The sequence below is a fragment of the Hermetia illucens genome, chromosome 1 (genome assembly GCF_905115235.1).
Source record: "Hermetia illucens chromosome 1, iHerIll2.2.curated.20191125, whole genome shotgun sequence".
Lineage (NCBI taxonomy): Eukaryota > Metazoa > Arthropoda > Insecta > Diptera > Stratiomyidae > Hermetia > Hermetia illucens.
In genome coordinates, this window is record NC_051849.1 from 136,265,022 (window position 1) to 136,283,624 (window position 18,603).

General features: G+C 40.4%; 1 protein-coding gene across 2 annotated transcripts in view; it reads left to right on the plus strand.

The window, feature by feature from the left end:
* The window catches only part of LOC119646931 (histone demethylase UTY), a 116,943-nt gene that overhangs the window by 959 nt on the left and 97,381 nt on the right, over nt 1-18,603 (plus strand). For both annotated transcript variants that reach the window (XM_038047616.1, XM_038047617.1), the window contains exon 3: nt 36-144. In XM_038047616.1, coding sequence (XP_037903544.1) covers nt 36-144 — 109 coding nt within the window. The remainder of the gene's footprint in view (nt 1-35; nt 145-18,603) is intronic.

The window sequence follows — 18,603 nt, forward strand, 5'->3', positions numbered from 1 at the left end:
CCGCAATGAGATTCTAAACGGTTAATTAATTTCAGCATTGTCAGCGTATCAAAAGTACTTCAACTTAAAGCCGGTGTATTGGAAGGATCAACCATTTCTCTACGGTCTCGGGATGGTCTACTTCCACTTCAACGCGTATAAATGGTGAGTGGCCCCATTTTGCTTTTAGTTGAACACGTTCATTCGCTTCACTAGTCCACCCAATCGCCAAAAGAGAGTTAAAGTTATCTTGCCTGAAGCCAACTAGAGTTTCGGAAATCATTTAAGTTGGTACCAGAGTCCGAGATGTTCCTTACAAGCGAGACGTGCAAACGTTCTCGCTCCGCGGCTTTGAAACGTTTATTTTCTTTGAGGAGTCATGTTTCAGCTCGAATGGATGATTCATCGAACGCGTTCTGATTGCCATTGTACCCTAAATAGACCAGTGTGCGTCAACTGGTTCATTATAATGTGTTGCAGCTCCTCAGAACTTACCGGGAAGCCTACACTCTTTTACTGTTCTACGTCAGGTGTCTTCAAGGCGGCTCTCTAGTCGGAAATCTTGCGACAGTACGGGTTTCATAGCATGTAGTCAGTCATTGGTCACAGTTTCTCAGTGTATGTATCCACTGTTACGCCACCATTCTAATCAACACGTCTACGAGTGTCTGGTCCGAACTAATTCCATGTTTGCGTCACGGCGGAAACAAGAGTTAACAAAAGTTAGGGGTTTTCGAGAAGCCACGGCGGTTACTTTTGACGTACGACTCTCATATACGAGCACAAAGGGAACTTTGGTGTGGACGGGTCTCAAATTGATGTCAGTGTTGAGGTATCTGCATTTCTAGCTTTTGAACAAAAGAGTGAAGACTGATCTCTAATCTATAATTGTTTTTGGGTCGAATGGCATCGAGTTCGATAGCCTCATCACAGAAGAAGTGCTACCAATATAAAGAAACTGATTGATCCCTGCAATGAAAGAGTTAAATGAAGCATTGTTGGAGTTGCTGCACTATGCTAAATCCTACCTGACCTCTTGGTGACACTGGGACCTGTCGACCGACTAAGAAAATGCATTAAATGTCGTTAAAAACAAAAATTATCGCGTTGAGTTCAAAGCCTCGGAGAAACGTTAGGTCGTTCAACTCATTCGATGGAGCATGAAGGGTCCCAGTCCTGTCGAGAAACGAACAAGGATTTTTGATGAATGAACGACGTCATGACGTAAATAAATTAGTCCGAGCAAAACAAATACGTGTCTGCACGCTTAATATTGGCAGCCTCTCTGGAAAGACGGAAGAACTCACAAGAGCATTTCGGAAAAGGCATTAAATGGTGGCGATTTCGTGACAACATCGAAGAAGAATCGTGGAAGAAAATTTAAAACACACTCCAAAAACCGGCTCTTCACCCTCAGGGTCACCAAGCCAAGTAAGCAATTCATCAACCGTGGAAAAATTGTGGAACCAAATTAAAGACACGGTCGACAATGCGGCCTCTGCAACTCTCGGGGTCATAAAGCCAGGTAAACGGTACATCAACGGAGACATTTAGCTTTGGAATGACGATGTATAAATGAAGGTTCGTGAAACTAAACATCTTTATCATAAGTTTTTCGACGATAAAACGCTGTTGGCAAATTTGCAAAAATGGCAACTGAGAAGCAAAAAAGCGATCGGAGTTAGTCGACCGGTCCATTACAAAGATCTTTAAGATAAACGGCACACTGGGGACGACGAGAGAGATGTGTGTTGACTTGCCAAAATCGAAAATTTCTGTTGCTTTAATGACAAGGATGGTGCTCTGCTTACCGATCGACGAGCCGCGACGGATAGAGAGCGGGAATATTTAGAGCAGATTTCACCGAAAAAATTTGTTCAATAGCATCGCCCTCTTAACATTGCATTTTTGGATCTAGAGAAGGCGTTTGACGTGTGCCACACGAAATGGTCTGTTACGTAGCAACACCTAGTGCAAGAAAAACTCATATGTAAAGTTTGAAATGTGGTAGGTGTATCAAAATCGCTTCGTACCTCTGTCGGTGTTCATCAAGAAAGCGCCTTCTCATCAACCCTTCTTCTTGTTGTAGACACTGCCACACAGGATATGCAACTCCCTATACACTGATTTATACAGGTGATGTATTCCTAGGTCTCATAGCACAATTGATCTTGAGCAGCTTGCCCAAAAATTAAATGATTACCTCACGCAACACGGTCTACGACTGAATTCGAATAAACAAAATTTGAATTTTCGACAGCCGACCCCAATGAAACAGGTACTTTTACTATCATTGGCAGTGACCTGAAAAGAAGCGCGATTTATATACCTCGAATTACATTGGTAAACTGTCTTTTGAAATTGCTTCATCGGCGAAACTTGGATGAAGTTGTGTTTCACAACTGGGGTTTTTTTAATCAGCGTATCAACGAAAATCCCAAATAGTTTGAAATAATAAAAACTTGTTTTTCCTATTCGCTACTGTTGATTTATATTTTGCAAATACCGATATTTCGATATTGATGAAGGGAACAAGTTTTTGTTTTTTCAAATAATTTAATCGCTAGAAAAACCGCGCAATTATATTCAGATCCCAAATAGTGTCGTTCGCATTAGTGCCCTCCATGGACCTGAATGTTCACTGACTATAAAAGACGATCAACGACGCCTCGCGGTAATTGGGACGAAGATGTTGCGTTGGACCAGTACTTTAACACGCCATGATCACATCTGAAATGACGATATCCGCAATTGATATGGGATTGCACCGATCGTGGGAAAATTGCGAAAGAGGGGTTTTCAATGGTATGGTCATGTACTTCGCGCTAACGAGAATTCACTTGCCAAGATTGCTCTGAACATCCAAGTCAATGGGGGAACGACCAAAAGGCCGGGCGAAAGAGCAATGACTTAACAAGCTGGATGGTGATTTGAAAGCCTCGCGACTCCATCTACCGAGCAAAATGGGCGGAGCCGATTAAGACGAGCCGATTCCACTTCGAAACGGGACAAAGGCTGAAAAAGAAGATTGATCCTTACTCGTCTCTGGAAAGGCGCGATGACCTTAAAACTGAAAAGCTTAGTTTTGTTTGAACTTATCTTCATTGCAACTTATCCTATCTCCTTATCCAAATCTAGATCAGTTACTCGGTGAGAGGTTAAGCAGGTGTCATCCACTTTTTTTTAAATATAAGAGGAAATATGTCACTGTCCGCTGAAGTCTTCCAGTCGAGGCAGCATTATACCATCAAAAACAGTAAGAAAAGGTACCGCACACAAAATGCAATCCCGCGGATTTCGTTTTGGACTTTCAAATTCTTCGAAATTTGTTTAAGTGAAAGAGTTTGCGCCCATTCTTTGTTGAAGAGGACCTTTCAGTGATATAACATCAAACCAATTCCATAATCGGGCTAGCCGAAAACACCCTCGAGCCCAGTGAAAAATATTAAGATTTTAATCTACAAATTTAGAAACCATATGATCAGCAGTCATCAAGGTCACCTTATGTTCGGCTACGATGCATGACCATACGATTGGTCGCCAAAGTTTAGCCTCCGCCACCAACATTCCTAGTAAACATAATTAGTCCAGTCTTCCTGCCGTTCACTATACAGGCACCAATAATTGATTATTTGTAGAATTGCATTCAAGGTAGGTCACCTATTGTGTCCGAAAACTTGTCGATAATTATTAGGATTAGATTGCCCCAAAGATCTTGTGCCCAGGAGGCATAGGGGACCCCTCTCTGCTCTAGCCCCTAAGACATGCTGCTTCCATAGACTTCCGTTCAATCATGACTGTCAATAAGCCTGCGCGGATTTTATCATGTCTCAAAGTTGTAGTCTCCTATGTTTATTTGTTGGTTGGTTGGTTTTTGGTGTTGACATTGCCACCATATATTTTCTCTTGCCTTCATTGATGTGCAGCCCAAGATCTTGTGCCGCCTGCTCGATATGGATGGAGGCAGTTTGCATGTCTCGGGTGGTTCTTCCCATGATGTCGATATCGTCAGTATAGGCCATTAGTTGGGTAGACTTGAAGAGGATCGTACCTCTTGCATTTACCTCAGCATCACGGATCACTTGCTCGAGGGCCAGGTTAAAGAGGACGCATGATAGGGCATCCCCTTGTTGTAGACCGTTGTTGATGTGAAATCGTCTTGAGAGTGATCCTGCTGTTTTTACCTGACCTAGTACATTGGTCAGGGTCAGCCTAGTCAGTTTTATTAATTTCGTCGGGATACCGAATTCTCTCATGGCCGTGTACAGTTTTACCCTGGCTATGTTATCATAGGCGGCTTTAAAGTCGATGAATAAATGGTGCAAATGTAGTCCATATGCCAATAGTTTTTCCATCGCTTGCCGGAGAGAGAAAATCTGATCTGTTGCTGATTTGCCTGGAGTGAAGCCTCTTTGGTATGGGCCAATGATGTTCTGGGCGTATGGGGCTATCCGGCCTAGCAAGATAGCGGAGAATATCTTGTAGATGGTACTCAGCAACGTGATACCTCTATAATTGCTGCACTGTGTGATATCTCCCTTTTTATGTATGGGACAGATAATGCCTCGTTGCCAATCGTCAGGCATTGATTGATTCGCTGTCCCCTCTCATGGCCATGTACAATTTTAAACTGGCTATGCTACCATAAAATTGACGAAAAGATGGTGTAACTGATGTCCATATTCCAACAGTTTTTCCATCGCTTGCCGCAGAGAGAAAGTACACTTCATCATCATCATCAACGGCGCAACAACCGGTATCCGGTCTAGGCCTGCCTTAATAAGGAACTCCAGACATCCCGGTTTTGCGCCGAGGTCCACCAATTCGATATCCTTAAAAGCTGTCTGGCGTCCTGACCCACGCCATCGCTCCATCTTAGGCAGGGTCTGCCTCGTCTTCTTTTTCTAACATAGATATTGCCCTTGTAGACTTTCCGGGTGGGATCATCCTCATCCATACGGATTAAGTGACCCGCCCACCCTAACCTATTGAGCCGGATTTTATTCACAACCGGACGACATGGTATCGCTCATAGATTTCGTCATTGTGTAGGCTACGGATTCGTCCATCCTCATGTAGGGGGCCAAAAATTCTTCGGAGGATTCTTCTCTCGAACGCGGCCAAGAGTTCGCAATTTTTCTTGCTAAGAACCCAAGTTTCCGAGGAATACATGAGGACTGGCAAGATCATAGTCTTGTACGGTAAGAGCTTTGACCCTATGGTGAGACGTTTCGAGCGGAACAGTCTTTGTAAGCTGAAATAGGCTCTGTTGGCTGACAACAACCGTGTGCGGATTTCATCATCGTAGTTGTTTGATTCGTCTTCGGTGCTGACGTTGCCACCATATATTTTGTCTTGCCTTCATTGATGTGCAGTCCAAGATCTCGCGCCGCCTGCTCGATCTGGATGAACGCAGTTTGTACGTCTCGGGTGGTTCTTCCCATGATGTCGATATCGTCAGCATAGGCCAGTAGTTGGGTGGACTTGAAGAGGATCGTACCTCTTGCATTTACCTCAGCATCACCGATCACTTTCTCGAGGGCCAGGTTAAAGAGGACGCATGATAGGGTATCCCCTTGTCGTAGAGCGTTGTTGATGTCGAATGGTCTTGAGAGTGATCCTGCTGCTTTTATCTGGCCTCGCACATTGGTCAGGGTCAGCCTAGTCAGTCTTATTAATTTCGTCGGGATACCGAATTCTCATGGCCGTGTACAGTTTTACCCTGGCTATGCTATCATAGGCGGCTTTAAAGTCGATGAACAGATGGTGCAACTGTTGTCCATATTCCAACAGTTTTTCCATCGCTTGCTGCAGAGAGAAAATCTGATCTGTTGCTGATTTGCCTGGAGTGAAGCCTGTTTGGTATGCGCCAATGATATTCTGGGCGTATGGGGCACTTCGTACACTTCGCTTTCTATATATTTCCCTTTCTATATATTTCCCTTTCCGCTCTGTAAATGTAGTTTACCCAAATGCTGGTTACGTTCTTTGACAAGGATTCACTTCAACTGCATGCACTTCTTCGGAGCTTTTCGAGCCTCTTTGTATATATTCCAGCCTACAACGGAATAAACTTCAGAGCTCGGTATAGGAATGTGCTTGTTGTTCTACTCTGTTTAGTGAAATCTGAGTTCTACCGTGTTGTTTTACTCTTCTTTGGAGTATTGAGTAGACAACTCTTTTCGAAAGCTCTCATACTAATTCATCTAGATTACTTTCTCAATTCCGACAATGGCTGAGATGTGCGATCGTTCCATTGGTGTCGCATCGCAAACTGCTATTACCAGATGCTTTTTTTCTTATATTGGAAAGCTCTTATGAAGGTTTCACTGGAAACTTCGTCGTAGGGAAAATAAACAGAACTGGAGTGTTTTTGGAGCCACCATGTAAATTGAAGCCCCTAATTTCGGCACAAACAATCAATGGTTCTTTTATGAAGTATATTAATGCCTTGCAGTATTTTATCCGAAGACTGGTGGCCAAACAATGAGTTCGCGTTTTCGTTCTCGGCAGTTATTTTTTGAATGTATTTAATTTGTATGGATTTCCATGAAGACTGAGGTAGGTACTATTTTAGTGGCAACTCGTAATTATTAATGTCACAATAGTTTCGTCGATTCCGTACAGAATAATTGAATTTCTGCCTGTAGTAGGTGACGTCTTATTATTATTCTGTTAAAGGGACATCGGACTGCGTCCTTAAAGATATATTGTGTCCCTTTTGCAGGTTATAGTGTATCTATTAACTATAGTATCTCAAGTAAATCTATAACCGTTAGGAATTAGTATATTCCCTATTTCCAAATGCTTTAACTTTGCATCTGGTATTAAGTGTTCCCCCATGTGTCTTGACCTACTCTGCCCAAGTGCCCAAGTGTCCCAGAACGTGTATAGAGGTTTCAACAGACTCCGCACAGAACCTGCAGGCAGTGTCCTAGCTTCCCTAGGTGATAGGTTAGAAGACAGTGAGAATTTCCATTCGGTGGTTCTTTTTGGTGAGGTTTATTTAGTCCTTTCTGCAATGGGGGTCGTACCCTCCAATAAACACCTTATACTACCCTTTCTAGCCCGTGTAAAGTCGTCTCTGCTCCTTTCTTGGCTAGTTTGTCCGCTGCTTCATTGCCTTCCAACCCAATATGGCCTGGAACCCAGAGTATTCAGACCTTATTGAGCAAGCCGAGCGTTTTCAATCTCTCAAGGCATTCCTACACCAATTGGTTGTCAGTCAACATTGCAATATTCTGCTAATGTAGTTTCTTACCCGTTGGCTCCAAATACATTTTTCTTGGACCGATGACCCTGGCACCCGCCCCTCTTTTGTGGGGGATCCGTCAGTGTATCAAGTAATCAGTTGCTAGTTCAAGCCCTATGTCACAGCCACGCTCTCCCAGTTTGCCTTGTTACTCCAACGTGTGTCTAACTTTATCGAAGAGAAACCTCGTTGCCACGTTATCCCTTGGTATCAGTAATTCGGAACGATGCCTAAAATGAATATCAATTTTTCTTCGATTTAGGGGTTAATCCTTCCGCGTTGCCAAATCGACAGTTGATATGGCAACTCCGGCGATTGATTACCTCCAGGGATCAATTATCCACCACGATGGCAAGGATTCTACCCTTGCTTTCCTTCTCGCTTCTGAAGATTCTCCATAATCGGGTATGAAGATTCTAGGAGGCCAATGAGATCTTCCGTCTACTGTTACGGCTTTTGGAAGAAACAATGTCATCATGCGTGCTCTTGGTATATCTTCCCCAGCACATGTCGACAGTTTTGCTGCAGCCTGGCAATTTAGGAGCTATTGTCCTCGGCCGCACAGTCCACGAGTATGTGTCCGAGTCGAAGGCGTATCCCGGTGAACACAAGTTTCGCAGTCCATTCCCTGCATACCTGCCTGACGACAAGGTCTTGGATAGTTTCCTGCTCCTCACGAGTGAGTATTTACTCGGGAAACGTTTTTGGCAGTATAGTTAGTCGAATGCTCTTGATCGCACTAGCATAGCTAATAGCGGGGTTCCTGATTTTTACCTTTACCTCTGATCTTCTCGGGTTTTCTCCCCTCTTGGGTTTAAATTTGGTTTTTTTGGGAGCATCCCCCTCATGCTGTCAAATCTTCACTTCTCCTTGTTTTCCTAGCTAAGATAAAGATAGCTTAGGTCTGTCTTGACCCTTCTTAACGGCCTCTTCTGGTTTCAGGCCTTCCTTCAGATAGCGCAGGTACCATTTAGCACCTGCGCCACTGAGCCCTGTCTCTTTGCTGATGTCTTATATATTGATCTGCTTTTTGCGCAGTGGTCTTTGCAGGTTTTTGTCCTCGCAGTATTCTACTGTTGACCTCGGATCTACTGCTTGACGTCCCAGCTTCTCTCTTCTTGGGTGCAATCACCTGAATCTCAGTGTTTCGGAGAGTTTCCTCCGTTTGTGTGCGGTACGGGGTTCCGCTTGTTCTGTTGTAGTTTTCTTTATGTTATAATTTTACTCATTTGATTCCCACGAGTATGGGGGTTATGAGGTTCGCCATGCCATAGCCTCCCGTTGCACGGTAAAGTCAAACATACTGGGGCGACCAGGTATCAGTGAGGCGCTGTTCGCATACAGTCAATTACCTCCCACTACCAACTATCCAATGGACACGGCTCGCATGACACCCTGAATTGTGCGAGGTATATTTCGACTCTCCATTCTAGATCCGTAGCGTTTTGTTAATAGGGCCACCTTCTACAGGGTGTGGCTATCGTCACTCGCTAACAGTCTTGGTAGACGGGAAGTTTGGTCCCTGCAAAGCTACACATTACCCTAGAAGAGAAACAGCTCACTCTCAAAGAGAGATATGTTGGCCCCGAGGAGCTATACTCCGCATCAGTCTATCCTGAAGTGCATTGCTTCATCTCAGGTGAAGTCTTGATGGCATTTTTTTTATTATTTTCATATTTTATGTGATTGTTGTTGATAATTTCTTTTTTTTTTTTCGACCAATTGGAATATCCTATAATTCATTTATTTGTTTAAACTGTATAATCCGTATATTTGAACCTTTTTCTCGAATTTACACGCAATTTCCAAAATACATGTCACTCAGACAATTGTTGGCGATTTTTGGGTTTATATCTTGAAACGCAATAGTACAAAAACTTTTCATGACACTTCTTTCAAAAATGTTTTATTGTATTACTAATAAAGAAAATACATATAAAAACAAAAAAAATTAATCGTTGGCGCAACAATCCATATTGGATCAGGCCTTGAAGTGTGTTAGAGCACTTCATTCAAGGTAACGGTACAATACAGTACGCTGTAGGAGGCAATGTGGTCAGCATTGCGCTCGCTCGAGATTATTACCTTGATTTGACTCACGTACTCATTCATAGCTGAGTCGACTGGTGCCCGACATCCAGTACGATAAATAATAAACTAAAATAAACAAGTCGGAATACCGGAAGCTCGCGCTTCGGGTATAAAGGTTTTGTGTTCATCTTATGTAAGAGACGCACATTTTTCTGTCCGTATATAGTTACAAATCCAACATAATCCTTCATATTTTTCCAAACTACGAGACATACGTACATATTAGAGCCATAGATATCACGCTCACCCTAAACAAACAAACTGCCTATTACCTACTGTACACATATATGCACGTATCTAAATTTATCATACCCATATTTCCGATTTACGTCTTATGTCTAACTGAATTAGGCACTACCCGCAAAGTTCATTAGCACGCATATATTATATACCTACATACACACATGTCTGGTTGACAAATAACTAAAACAAAATAATTGTCTGCGACCCAATTCATAAGATTCATTTCGTTGTGGTATTGACGAATTGATATGTGATGATGACGTCATGCGGGTTGTAGAGTGCACGAAATTCACAAAAAACTGTAAAGTTTCACCCCCTATAACTTTGTTAATAATAGTTGGATTTCAAACTTGATCAAACTGTGCATTATATTCTTCATTACACGCATGCCAAATTTTGTATTTCTGGGACGAACATAAGGGGGGGGGGGTGCCGGGTAAATTTCTAAAATGTGGAAATATACTATTATTAACTTTATTTATGCAGATATCGGAACCGGATATATTTTGAGGCCTAGATTTCGTAGAGATGCACCACTGTGATTTTTTTCAGATTTTTCGGTTGGATAGGTTCTGAGAACGAGACCTGTTACACTTTTTGTGGGTCATATTTTGAACCCTCACTCCCCTATGTTTCATCTAATATCAAATATTGAACCAGATTCGAAAAGTACTAATTGAGACCTTTCATTTGATACCCTACATGGCTACATTCTGTGAAAAAAAAATTTGCATCCTCCATTCACATGTACGGGGAGCCCCCCTTAAACTTAACACAAGATGGCGCCACTTACTGCATGTAAAGGGATCACCAAATTACATACTCTCACCAATTTTCGTGACAATCGGTCTAGCCGTTTCCGAATAAATCGGTTGTGACAGACAGACAGACACCGTCTCGATTCTAATAAGGTTTTGTTTCACACAAAACCTTAAAAAGGGACTTCATATACTGGATCAATTTCTTACGCTTTTCTATTATTACTTAGTTTAATCCCGTGCCCTATATGCAGCGATTATTTTGTCAAACATGCTGTTAATTTATATATTGGAGAGTTTAAGGTAATTGACCCATTTTTGCTGACAAATTGACTGTTTACCAGTTCTCAACTCAATTTTTTTTTATCTCAAAATCAATATTAATTTCATAAGATTTTTATCTTCATTCCTAAAAAAGCTTTTTTTAAATATCATTTCACTCTGAAAATTATTAGGCTAAATAATGGAAACTCAACAGACAGCTTAATTCGATATAAATGACATCCCAGTGAAACAAAATATGTATTTCATTAGAATTTTCGTTATTTTTTATCCACAACCTTAGCGTTCGATGAGATGGGTATTGTGAGAAAATATTCCTCCTAAAGTGCTTGAGTATTCTCGCAATATACCGGGATAATATTCGTCATTTCATTTTCCTTCCGGCCTCCATGAATCGATCACCAATGTGCCAGTTGCGATTCTCGCAATAAACGACGGATGAGCTCGGCCGAAACCTGGTTATTTTATATATGCATATGGGGGGGGGGGGGGGGGGAGGGGTTGAAGGGCATTTCAGGTAACTGATGATCAATTTTTGACAGCGATTGTTTCTTACAAAAATCTCGATGTGACATTTGACAACAATCTCCGATTATTCTTTATTAAGTTGTCCCATTGTGGAAGGTCGTCTTATCTTTCATTCATTGATGTCCTATCATCGTTTGTAATATGCTTGAGTACGTTTGCATGTTGTGGTCAACTTACTGTAATTATGATTGCGGCACTAATAAATCAGTTCAAAGGAATCATAGTTGAAGTTTGGAGCATATTTGTTAGCTAGTAGTTGAACAAAAGAAATAAAGACATATAGTAAAACAAGCAGACCATCTGATCTGGGGTACTGCCAAACTCATCAAAGAAATAATTTTAAGAAGTTGACCTCATATGAGAGCCTCTACATGTCGAAATGATGAACAGGAACTAAGCATTAACGTTTCCTGTTAAGTTTTAAGGATATTATAACTATAATAGCTCATGAAAAAATCACCAAGAAGAAAATTTGTATTTCAAGAGAGAACGCACTGTTGAAGCGAACAGTTATTCTTCTTCTTCGGCATTTGTCCCGTCCAGAAAAGGAGTGATGAAAGGTGATTCCTTGATGAACACCGATAGAGAGCGGTTTTGATACACTCGGCGCACTTCGAACTTCGCTTTTCGGATCGTGGTAGTGCAAGTTAACCTAGCGCAGGAGCTCTTCTGATATTAGGTGTTGCCGCAGAGCATACCAGATGAGTTCGTGTGGCCCACGATCAAACGCCTCTAGATCCAGAAATGCAATATAAAGAGGGCGATGCTTCTCACGGTGTGTTTCTATGGGTAACCATGTAACCCGTATAATTCCTAACAAAGTCGGCTTGATTTACGGTTATTTGAATAATATTTTGAATACGGTTGTCAAGAATGCGTTCAAAAATCTTCATGGTATGTGACAGCAACCGGATCGGAGGGCAATTTGAACCCTCTACTGGAATACCTTTCTTCTTCCATATAGGAAAGGTCCATATAGGAGAGGTGCTTTTTTGCCAATCAGATGGTGTTTTTTTAATTACCTGGTTGAAGAACTGACTAGGTCTCAGTATTGGGTCCCAGCTCTTCGCTTTCTAAAGTATAGATGCGATGTCATCAGGTGCTATTGCTTTCCCCGATTTCGTTGAATGGACCAAGTCATCTTTCCTTGAAACACTTCATATCTGCTTGTTCTCTGATCAAGTCATGGACCTTAACAAACGAGTTAAAACGTGAAAAGGTGGCAAACAGAGATAGACCGAGGATGAATAGGCTCCCAGTCTGACTAATCATCGACTCGTATGATTCTCGGAAAGGCAAAGGTTGAATTGAAGCACATTATCAGGAACTGAAAGTGATAACACATAAGTGTGGTTGACGTAGTATGTCCCACATAGGGATTTATGTGCAGAAAAAAATGTTCGTTGAATCTATTTCAAGTTAGCCAACTCTTTAGTAGCGCTATTTTATTTGCCATTAAATTTCGCTGTAGCAATGACTGGCGAATGGTTGCGAAAACACGTTATAATCAGTCAGACACATTTTGGGCTTTTCAGCCCATTTCTTTCGAAATAAGAACAAAATTGTTTTTTATTCCAGAAGTGAAATATTTGTAGAATGACATTTTGTACATTACTTTTTAGATATAAAATGAACATGTATTCTTGAAAAAAAGTAATTCCAATTCATATTTTAAATAGAACTCTTAGAAATGGGATGCGGTAAACATTATTCTTCATTTAAGAAGGAGCTCCTTCAAATGAGTTCTGGTGCAGATTTAAGTCTGATTGTGGAAGGCCTTGGAGTATTCGTCTACTGCATCACGACCAGCAGGTTAAACGCATATAGCGTTTCCCGGTGCCACCATGTGGAGGTGCATACAAGAAGTCTTGGCTTTATGCCCGCGCTCATCACACTTGTAAGAAAAAGTATTCCTACTCCGACTCTGTGCACATCAGTTCAGCACTTGAAATACTAGGAAGAACCGTCACGTCCCTCCCCACTCGTTCTTTATTTAGGTACCAACGAGGCAGATTTTCTTCTTTGGAGTTGACAGATGCGATTCCCACTTTGGGATTTTTTACACTTTAATAATCCCTTTCGATCGCTTTTCCTACCTTTTTCGTCGTCCACCAAGCAAACTAGATCCCTGTGTGCACGTGACTTCAAGGTCCGGAACAATTACTTTCATACTCAGGATGCTCTGGACAGATTCGCAGACTGTGATCGTCGGTTCGAGTCAACCGATTACTTCGGGTCGTTCGGTTTGATGAGAAAGACGTGGATTATCCCTTCCCCTTTTCTGTAATTGTCTTCAACGTTTTTTCGACCTCGGTTCATTTGGTTAGCATATTGCGGAATTCATCTTGCTGCATAATGTACGTCGTTTTCTTTCGTCTCCTCTGATCAGGCGACTTACTTTTCTTCAGCTGCTCTTGATAAGGTGTAGGAATTCCTTCATGTCCATTGTATAATTTCAAACGCCCATGTAGGTGTTTTGCTATATGATGGTGGTAGCCCCTATTTGCACACCGTGCACCGCGTTTGTCGAACAACCATTTTTCATCTGTCTTGGTCTTCCAGGTCCTTGTTCTATCGTGAGAAAACTTACGTTCCGAACTGATAAATGAATTCATCAGTGAATAGAATAGAAAATGTTGGATGTACTGTTAATTTTATTCATTTAAACATAACGTTTTGTCTCAACGGAGAGCCTTTTTAACAAGAGTTGACTGGTTCCACTACTTTCTGCTACTAGGCCAGAATAAGTGTCGTTGAATTTACGGTAGATTTCCCACCCCAGACTTAGTTGCAAAAATCAGTGAACGCGATATATTGCAACTTTCCATAAAAATTGCGGCTAATGCTGTTTGTGTTTTTGCGGTTATTTTGTTTCCCAACTACATGTCGCACTCTTCGCCAAAATATGCAGTCGCCTTATATGGATATCGTGATTATCTATGGTAATAGGGAAGTCACATATGGTTTTATGCAATGTTTTGTGATAATTTGTGTTCAGAACTAGGATCAGGAGTTAGTGGGCTTAGTTGAGTCTGTATCACCACTTAATAATCGCTAGCTTTAAACCTACTTGCAGCCCTGCTAAGATTATATTAATATTAATAGGAGAGCCTAAAATGTGAAAAAATGCTGCCTATTTCTAATCTTGTGCCAAATTATGAATCCGTGTCTTGCTAGGTGTTTGTCATCAGCTCTCAACTAGGCTGGGCTGATGGGTATTGAAAATAAACATGGAACATTATCTAAATGTAATCTCAGGGTGTTTCTAGCGATTAAATTATTTGCAATAATTAAGACCTGCCTCTTTTTTCGCTAGTAATATTTATTAATCTTGCAAAAATCGATATTTCGGAAACCACTTGTTCCCTTCATCGGTGCTACAAGTCCATGGAACATTGTCAACCAGCAAGTTTACCCTGTGTGACCGAGACTCAGCGAAGCCGCGAAGTTAACGTCGTTTTTAATTAACTGTTGGCCCAAATGTCTCTTCGCTGTTCTGCGTAGATCGACATGCTGACTTCGTAAACCCCTATGATTAGAACAGTTAATAAGCTTTCTTCTTCTTCTAGGTCTAGGTCTTTTTAAGGTTTTGTTTTGAACAAAACCTTATTAAAATCGGTTCACTGTCTGTCCTGGGATTCTATTTTTATTGTAAATATATGTTTTGAAAAATTATATTGAAAGTCTGATGTTCGCTATTTCGAGCGACTTATTATTCGCGATTTAGAGTGCCTAAAAAATCGTTGTTCGCTACTTGTATTTCGAGGATGTGAACAATTTGGTTGTAGGTTCGCTCATCTGGAGAAGTCGAGCTCATTATGAGACTTTATTAGGTCGGTCATTATAAGTTCCTCAATGATTCCCATTTTTCCCACTTAGATCTCTCAGCACTATTTTGTTGTCAATGGCAGCTTTATATTGATTCCAAACTCCGGAATTAATGAAAATTTTCCATTTTTAGGGTTTTGTGTAATATAAATACGTAGTAATAGAATTCGCTTGCCAAGATTGGTCTGAAGATTGAAATGGATCATAAGCGACCAATATGCCGACTGAAATAACTGTGGCTGTTGCTAGATGGGGATTTGATAGCGGCGCAACTGCATCCGGATCTGGCCTTTGATAGACAACGGAACAAAGGCTAAAGAAAAAGCAATATGGGCTATAGTATATATCACGATACTACCACGTTTGGTAGACATCGCACTATTACTAACAGAGCTATAATAGGTCAAAGTTGTCTCCTTCTGGTCCATATTTCACTTGCGCTGTCGGTGTTGATCGTCCAATTAATCCCAAGGATGATTTTCATTATCTACATCAAAACAATTTAAGATAAAAAATAAGTGATATTCTTCTTTTGAGGAGAGAATATGGAGTTCCACGGAGGGTGATGATTAGATTTTGTCTGTTATTAATATATCGCTTCAGATAGTAAACGAGCAAATCCTATTTGCTTATCTCATAACAGTATAATCTGCCAGTAGAGAAATATCTGCTTATTGGATATGGTGCGCTGTAGCATTTTGTATAGAATTATTCCTTTCTTGTACCTCGTAGGAGGGAGAATCAAATACTATGAGAACAAAGTTAATTTTGAACAAATTTAGATGATTCCGTAACTGCTTCGAACCGAATAAAAACATAAAATGATGTTCCCTCCTGGAACTAAAATTTCTGGAAGACAGATTAGAAATCCTCTAATAATACCGTTGCCTGAAATGCCTTGACAGATGTCACCCTAGACTCTGAGTTTCAACTCATTATAACACTTGATATTTTTTATTCTGTTTCATCAGAATCTTCTTTCGCATTCAGACTTGAATTTATTGACTATGTGTAACATTATGTTTAGAACGATTGTTGAAATCATTCAAAGGGATATTTGTCTGGGAGCTGACTTGAATTGAAGCTCAGCTGTGATACTTCGATCTTTTTTTGTATAGCTGTATAGAGTGTAGGCTTCTTCTTCTATTGCTACGTGCTGATTTGTGTCGGCTCTGAACTCCTCATCCAGCTTTTTGCGGGAAATCGTTTGTCTACGATATATTCAAACCCTTTCCAAAATAGTCTGGGTCAGAGAAATATATTCTGGCCGCCACTTGTCTGTTTTCGGCAAGAATGGACGAATTTCAAATATATGTTACAGCCATAAGTAAACAAGCTTTGGGATAGATATGCTTGCGTTCATGGTAACTATTGAATCCTAGACATTTGCCGTACGCTATGCAGAATTTCCACTAGACAATTTGAACCTAGAGGTGAAGATGTCCTGCCTGGTGGTGACATACACAGAGGCTTATGGCACTTTTAATGTATTCTGAATCTATAACGGCGAAGAGTTCATTGTGTTGTGTTCCTCATCTAGGGAAACATTGCCGTCGTCGAAACTACGTACACTCTCTCATCGGCGTAGTTCGAAGACATGATATAGGAACGAGGTTCAGTTGGGGTGGAAATGTTTGGGGAAAGTGAACAAGGTCCATGAACTTTGCGTGCAAAGTATGCGTTTCGAACGGGCTCAGACAAAAAAGGACGTCATGTGGTATTTAGGATAAAAAAAGTTGGTAAGGAGGGAGGGTCGATTTCAATGGGATGCTTATCGCATCGTCTGCATCGTGAGAACTGAAGAAATTGGATGGCAATAAGTTTTGGTAAATAATGAAGGGGTTTGAATAAAATTATCAATTCGAAGTTAATGAAAACTAGTCGTCAGTGATTTAATTAGTAGACTCGAATGTTTTTTAATTGCCCTCTTCAAGATTATGATTAGTAGATTTTCAATTTTAACAAATGTTGAAATTTTTCGATTTACAGTTTCCGCTGGAGTTTTCCTGGGAGCGTTCAACTTAAATCCCATTTTAGGGATTTAAAAGAGTAGATGTATGCAATGTTGTGTAGATTGCTGAAATTACCTCCGTTCGAGTGGAGGATAATCCCTCTTAAGTTGAATTGCGTAGTTTTCTTTTTCCCTGAACTCAGTGTATTTTAATTCCTTGAATAATATTTACGATATTGTTATCACTATTGCCACGAAAGTAGTGCAAGTAGATAACGAGAGAATAATCACAACTTTCTTTCGTTTTTATTAATGTACAGGGTGTCCTGTTTATGTTACGAATTTTAACGGTGGATAGTACCACTTGTTTGAGGAAAATTGGTCCATGAAATGGGTGCTCTATCTTTTACCGTTACAGGGGTATAATCTTTTTCGTAAAAAGTGTCAAAAACCTTGACCTTCCCAAAAAAATCACAGTCTCCTACTCTCTCACTAACTTAATGTCAGATTTGATACCATTTTCGAAAACTAAATTTCGAAAATAAAAGTTGCTCTATTATGTTAGCTTTCAAATAACAAGCGAAAATGATGTGCTTAATTATGGAAAATTTAAGAATATTAAGCTTTAATGCGAGAAAACTTTGTCTTGATATGGAACAAATTCACTTAAATGTGGTAGTTCTAGTGTTTTGTCGCATTAATTTTTCACTGTTCGCATTTCAATCTGCTCCACAAAAAAAACTAAACTTTTCGGTTACTTATAGGGGAATTTAGATGGCATTAGTAGTAAAGATGTTACCATATTTTCTACATATTAAGGTTTTGTGTATCAAATTAAAAGTCTCGGTTAGTACTTTTCGAATCCGGTCTTAATTTTGACATTTGTTGGAAAGGTGGGGAGTTCGGGGCGTTGAAAGTGATCATTCTTTAAAGGGGCCATTCTCAGAGACTACCCAACCGAAAAATCTGAAAAAAATCAGGAGGCCGCCACTATATGGTGCCTGGGCTCCGATATACCTTCCATACTGATATCTGTACAAATAAAGTTAATAATAGTATATCACTATAATTTTTAGTAATTTGCTACAAAACCCCCCTTAAGTTCATGCTAGCATCACGCAGCAATATAGGGTATAACATAGAACATGATTTTACCAAGTTTGGTAGAAATCGCCCTATTACCAACAAAATTATAATACGTCAAAGTTGTCGCTTCTTTGCAAATTCAAGACTCCGAATGTCAATATCATCCGAAAGTGAATATTCTCACATAATATTACGTGCTACGTACTAAATAATACACAAAACCTTTCTTATCTGAAGCGTCCAGCTTCCGGTTTCCCAACTTGTTTCATTACTAACTCACGGTGCAAAATTTTTCGACACTAGACACTATTTGTATCAATTTACTCCAAAAACAACGGTAAGTTTTATTGTTTTCTGTGCTTAAAATATATTTTAGAGAACTCACAAAAAATAAATAAAGGAACTACACCAAATTTACCAAAATACACCAGTTATATCCAAAATGTTTGATTTATCGAGAACAATGATTTATTATATCTTAAATTCTGATACATGTAAAGTAAAGAGGATAGTTGAAACGCCATCAACTATCACCGGTAGATAGAGAAATCCTGTTGAAAGAGAAGAGAAATAAAGCAGGAGCTCATTCTCCTCTCCTCTCCAAT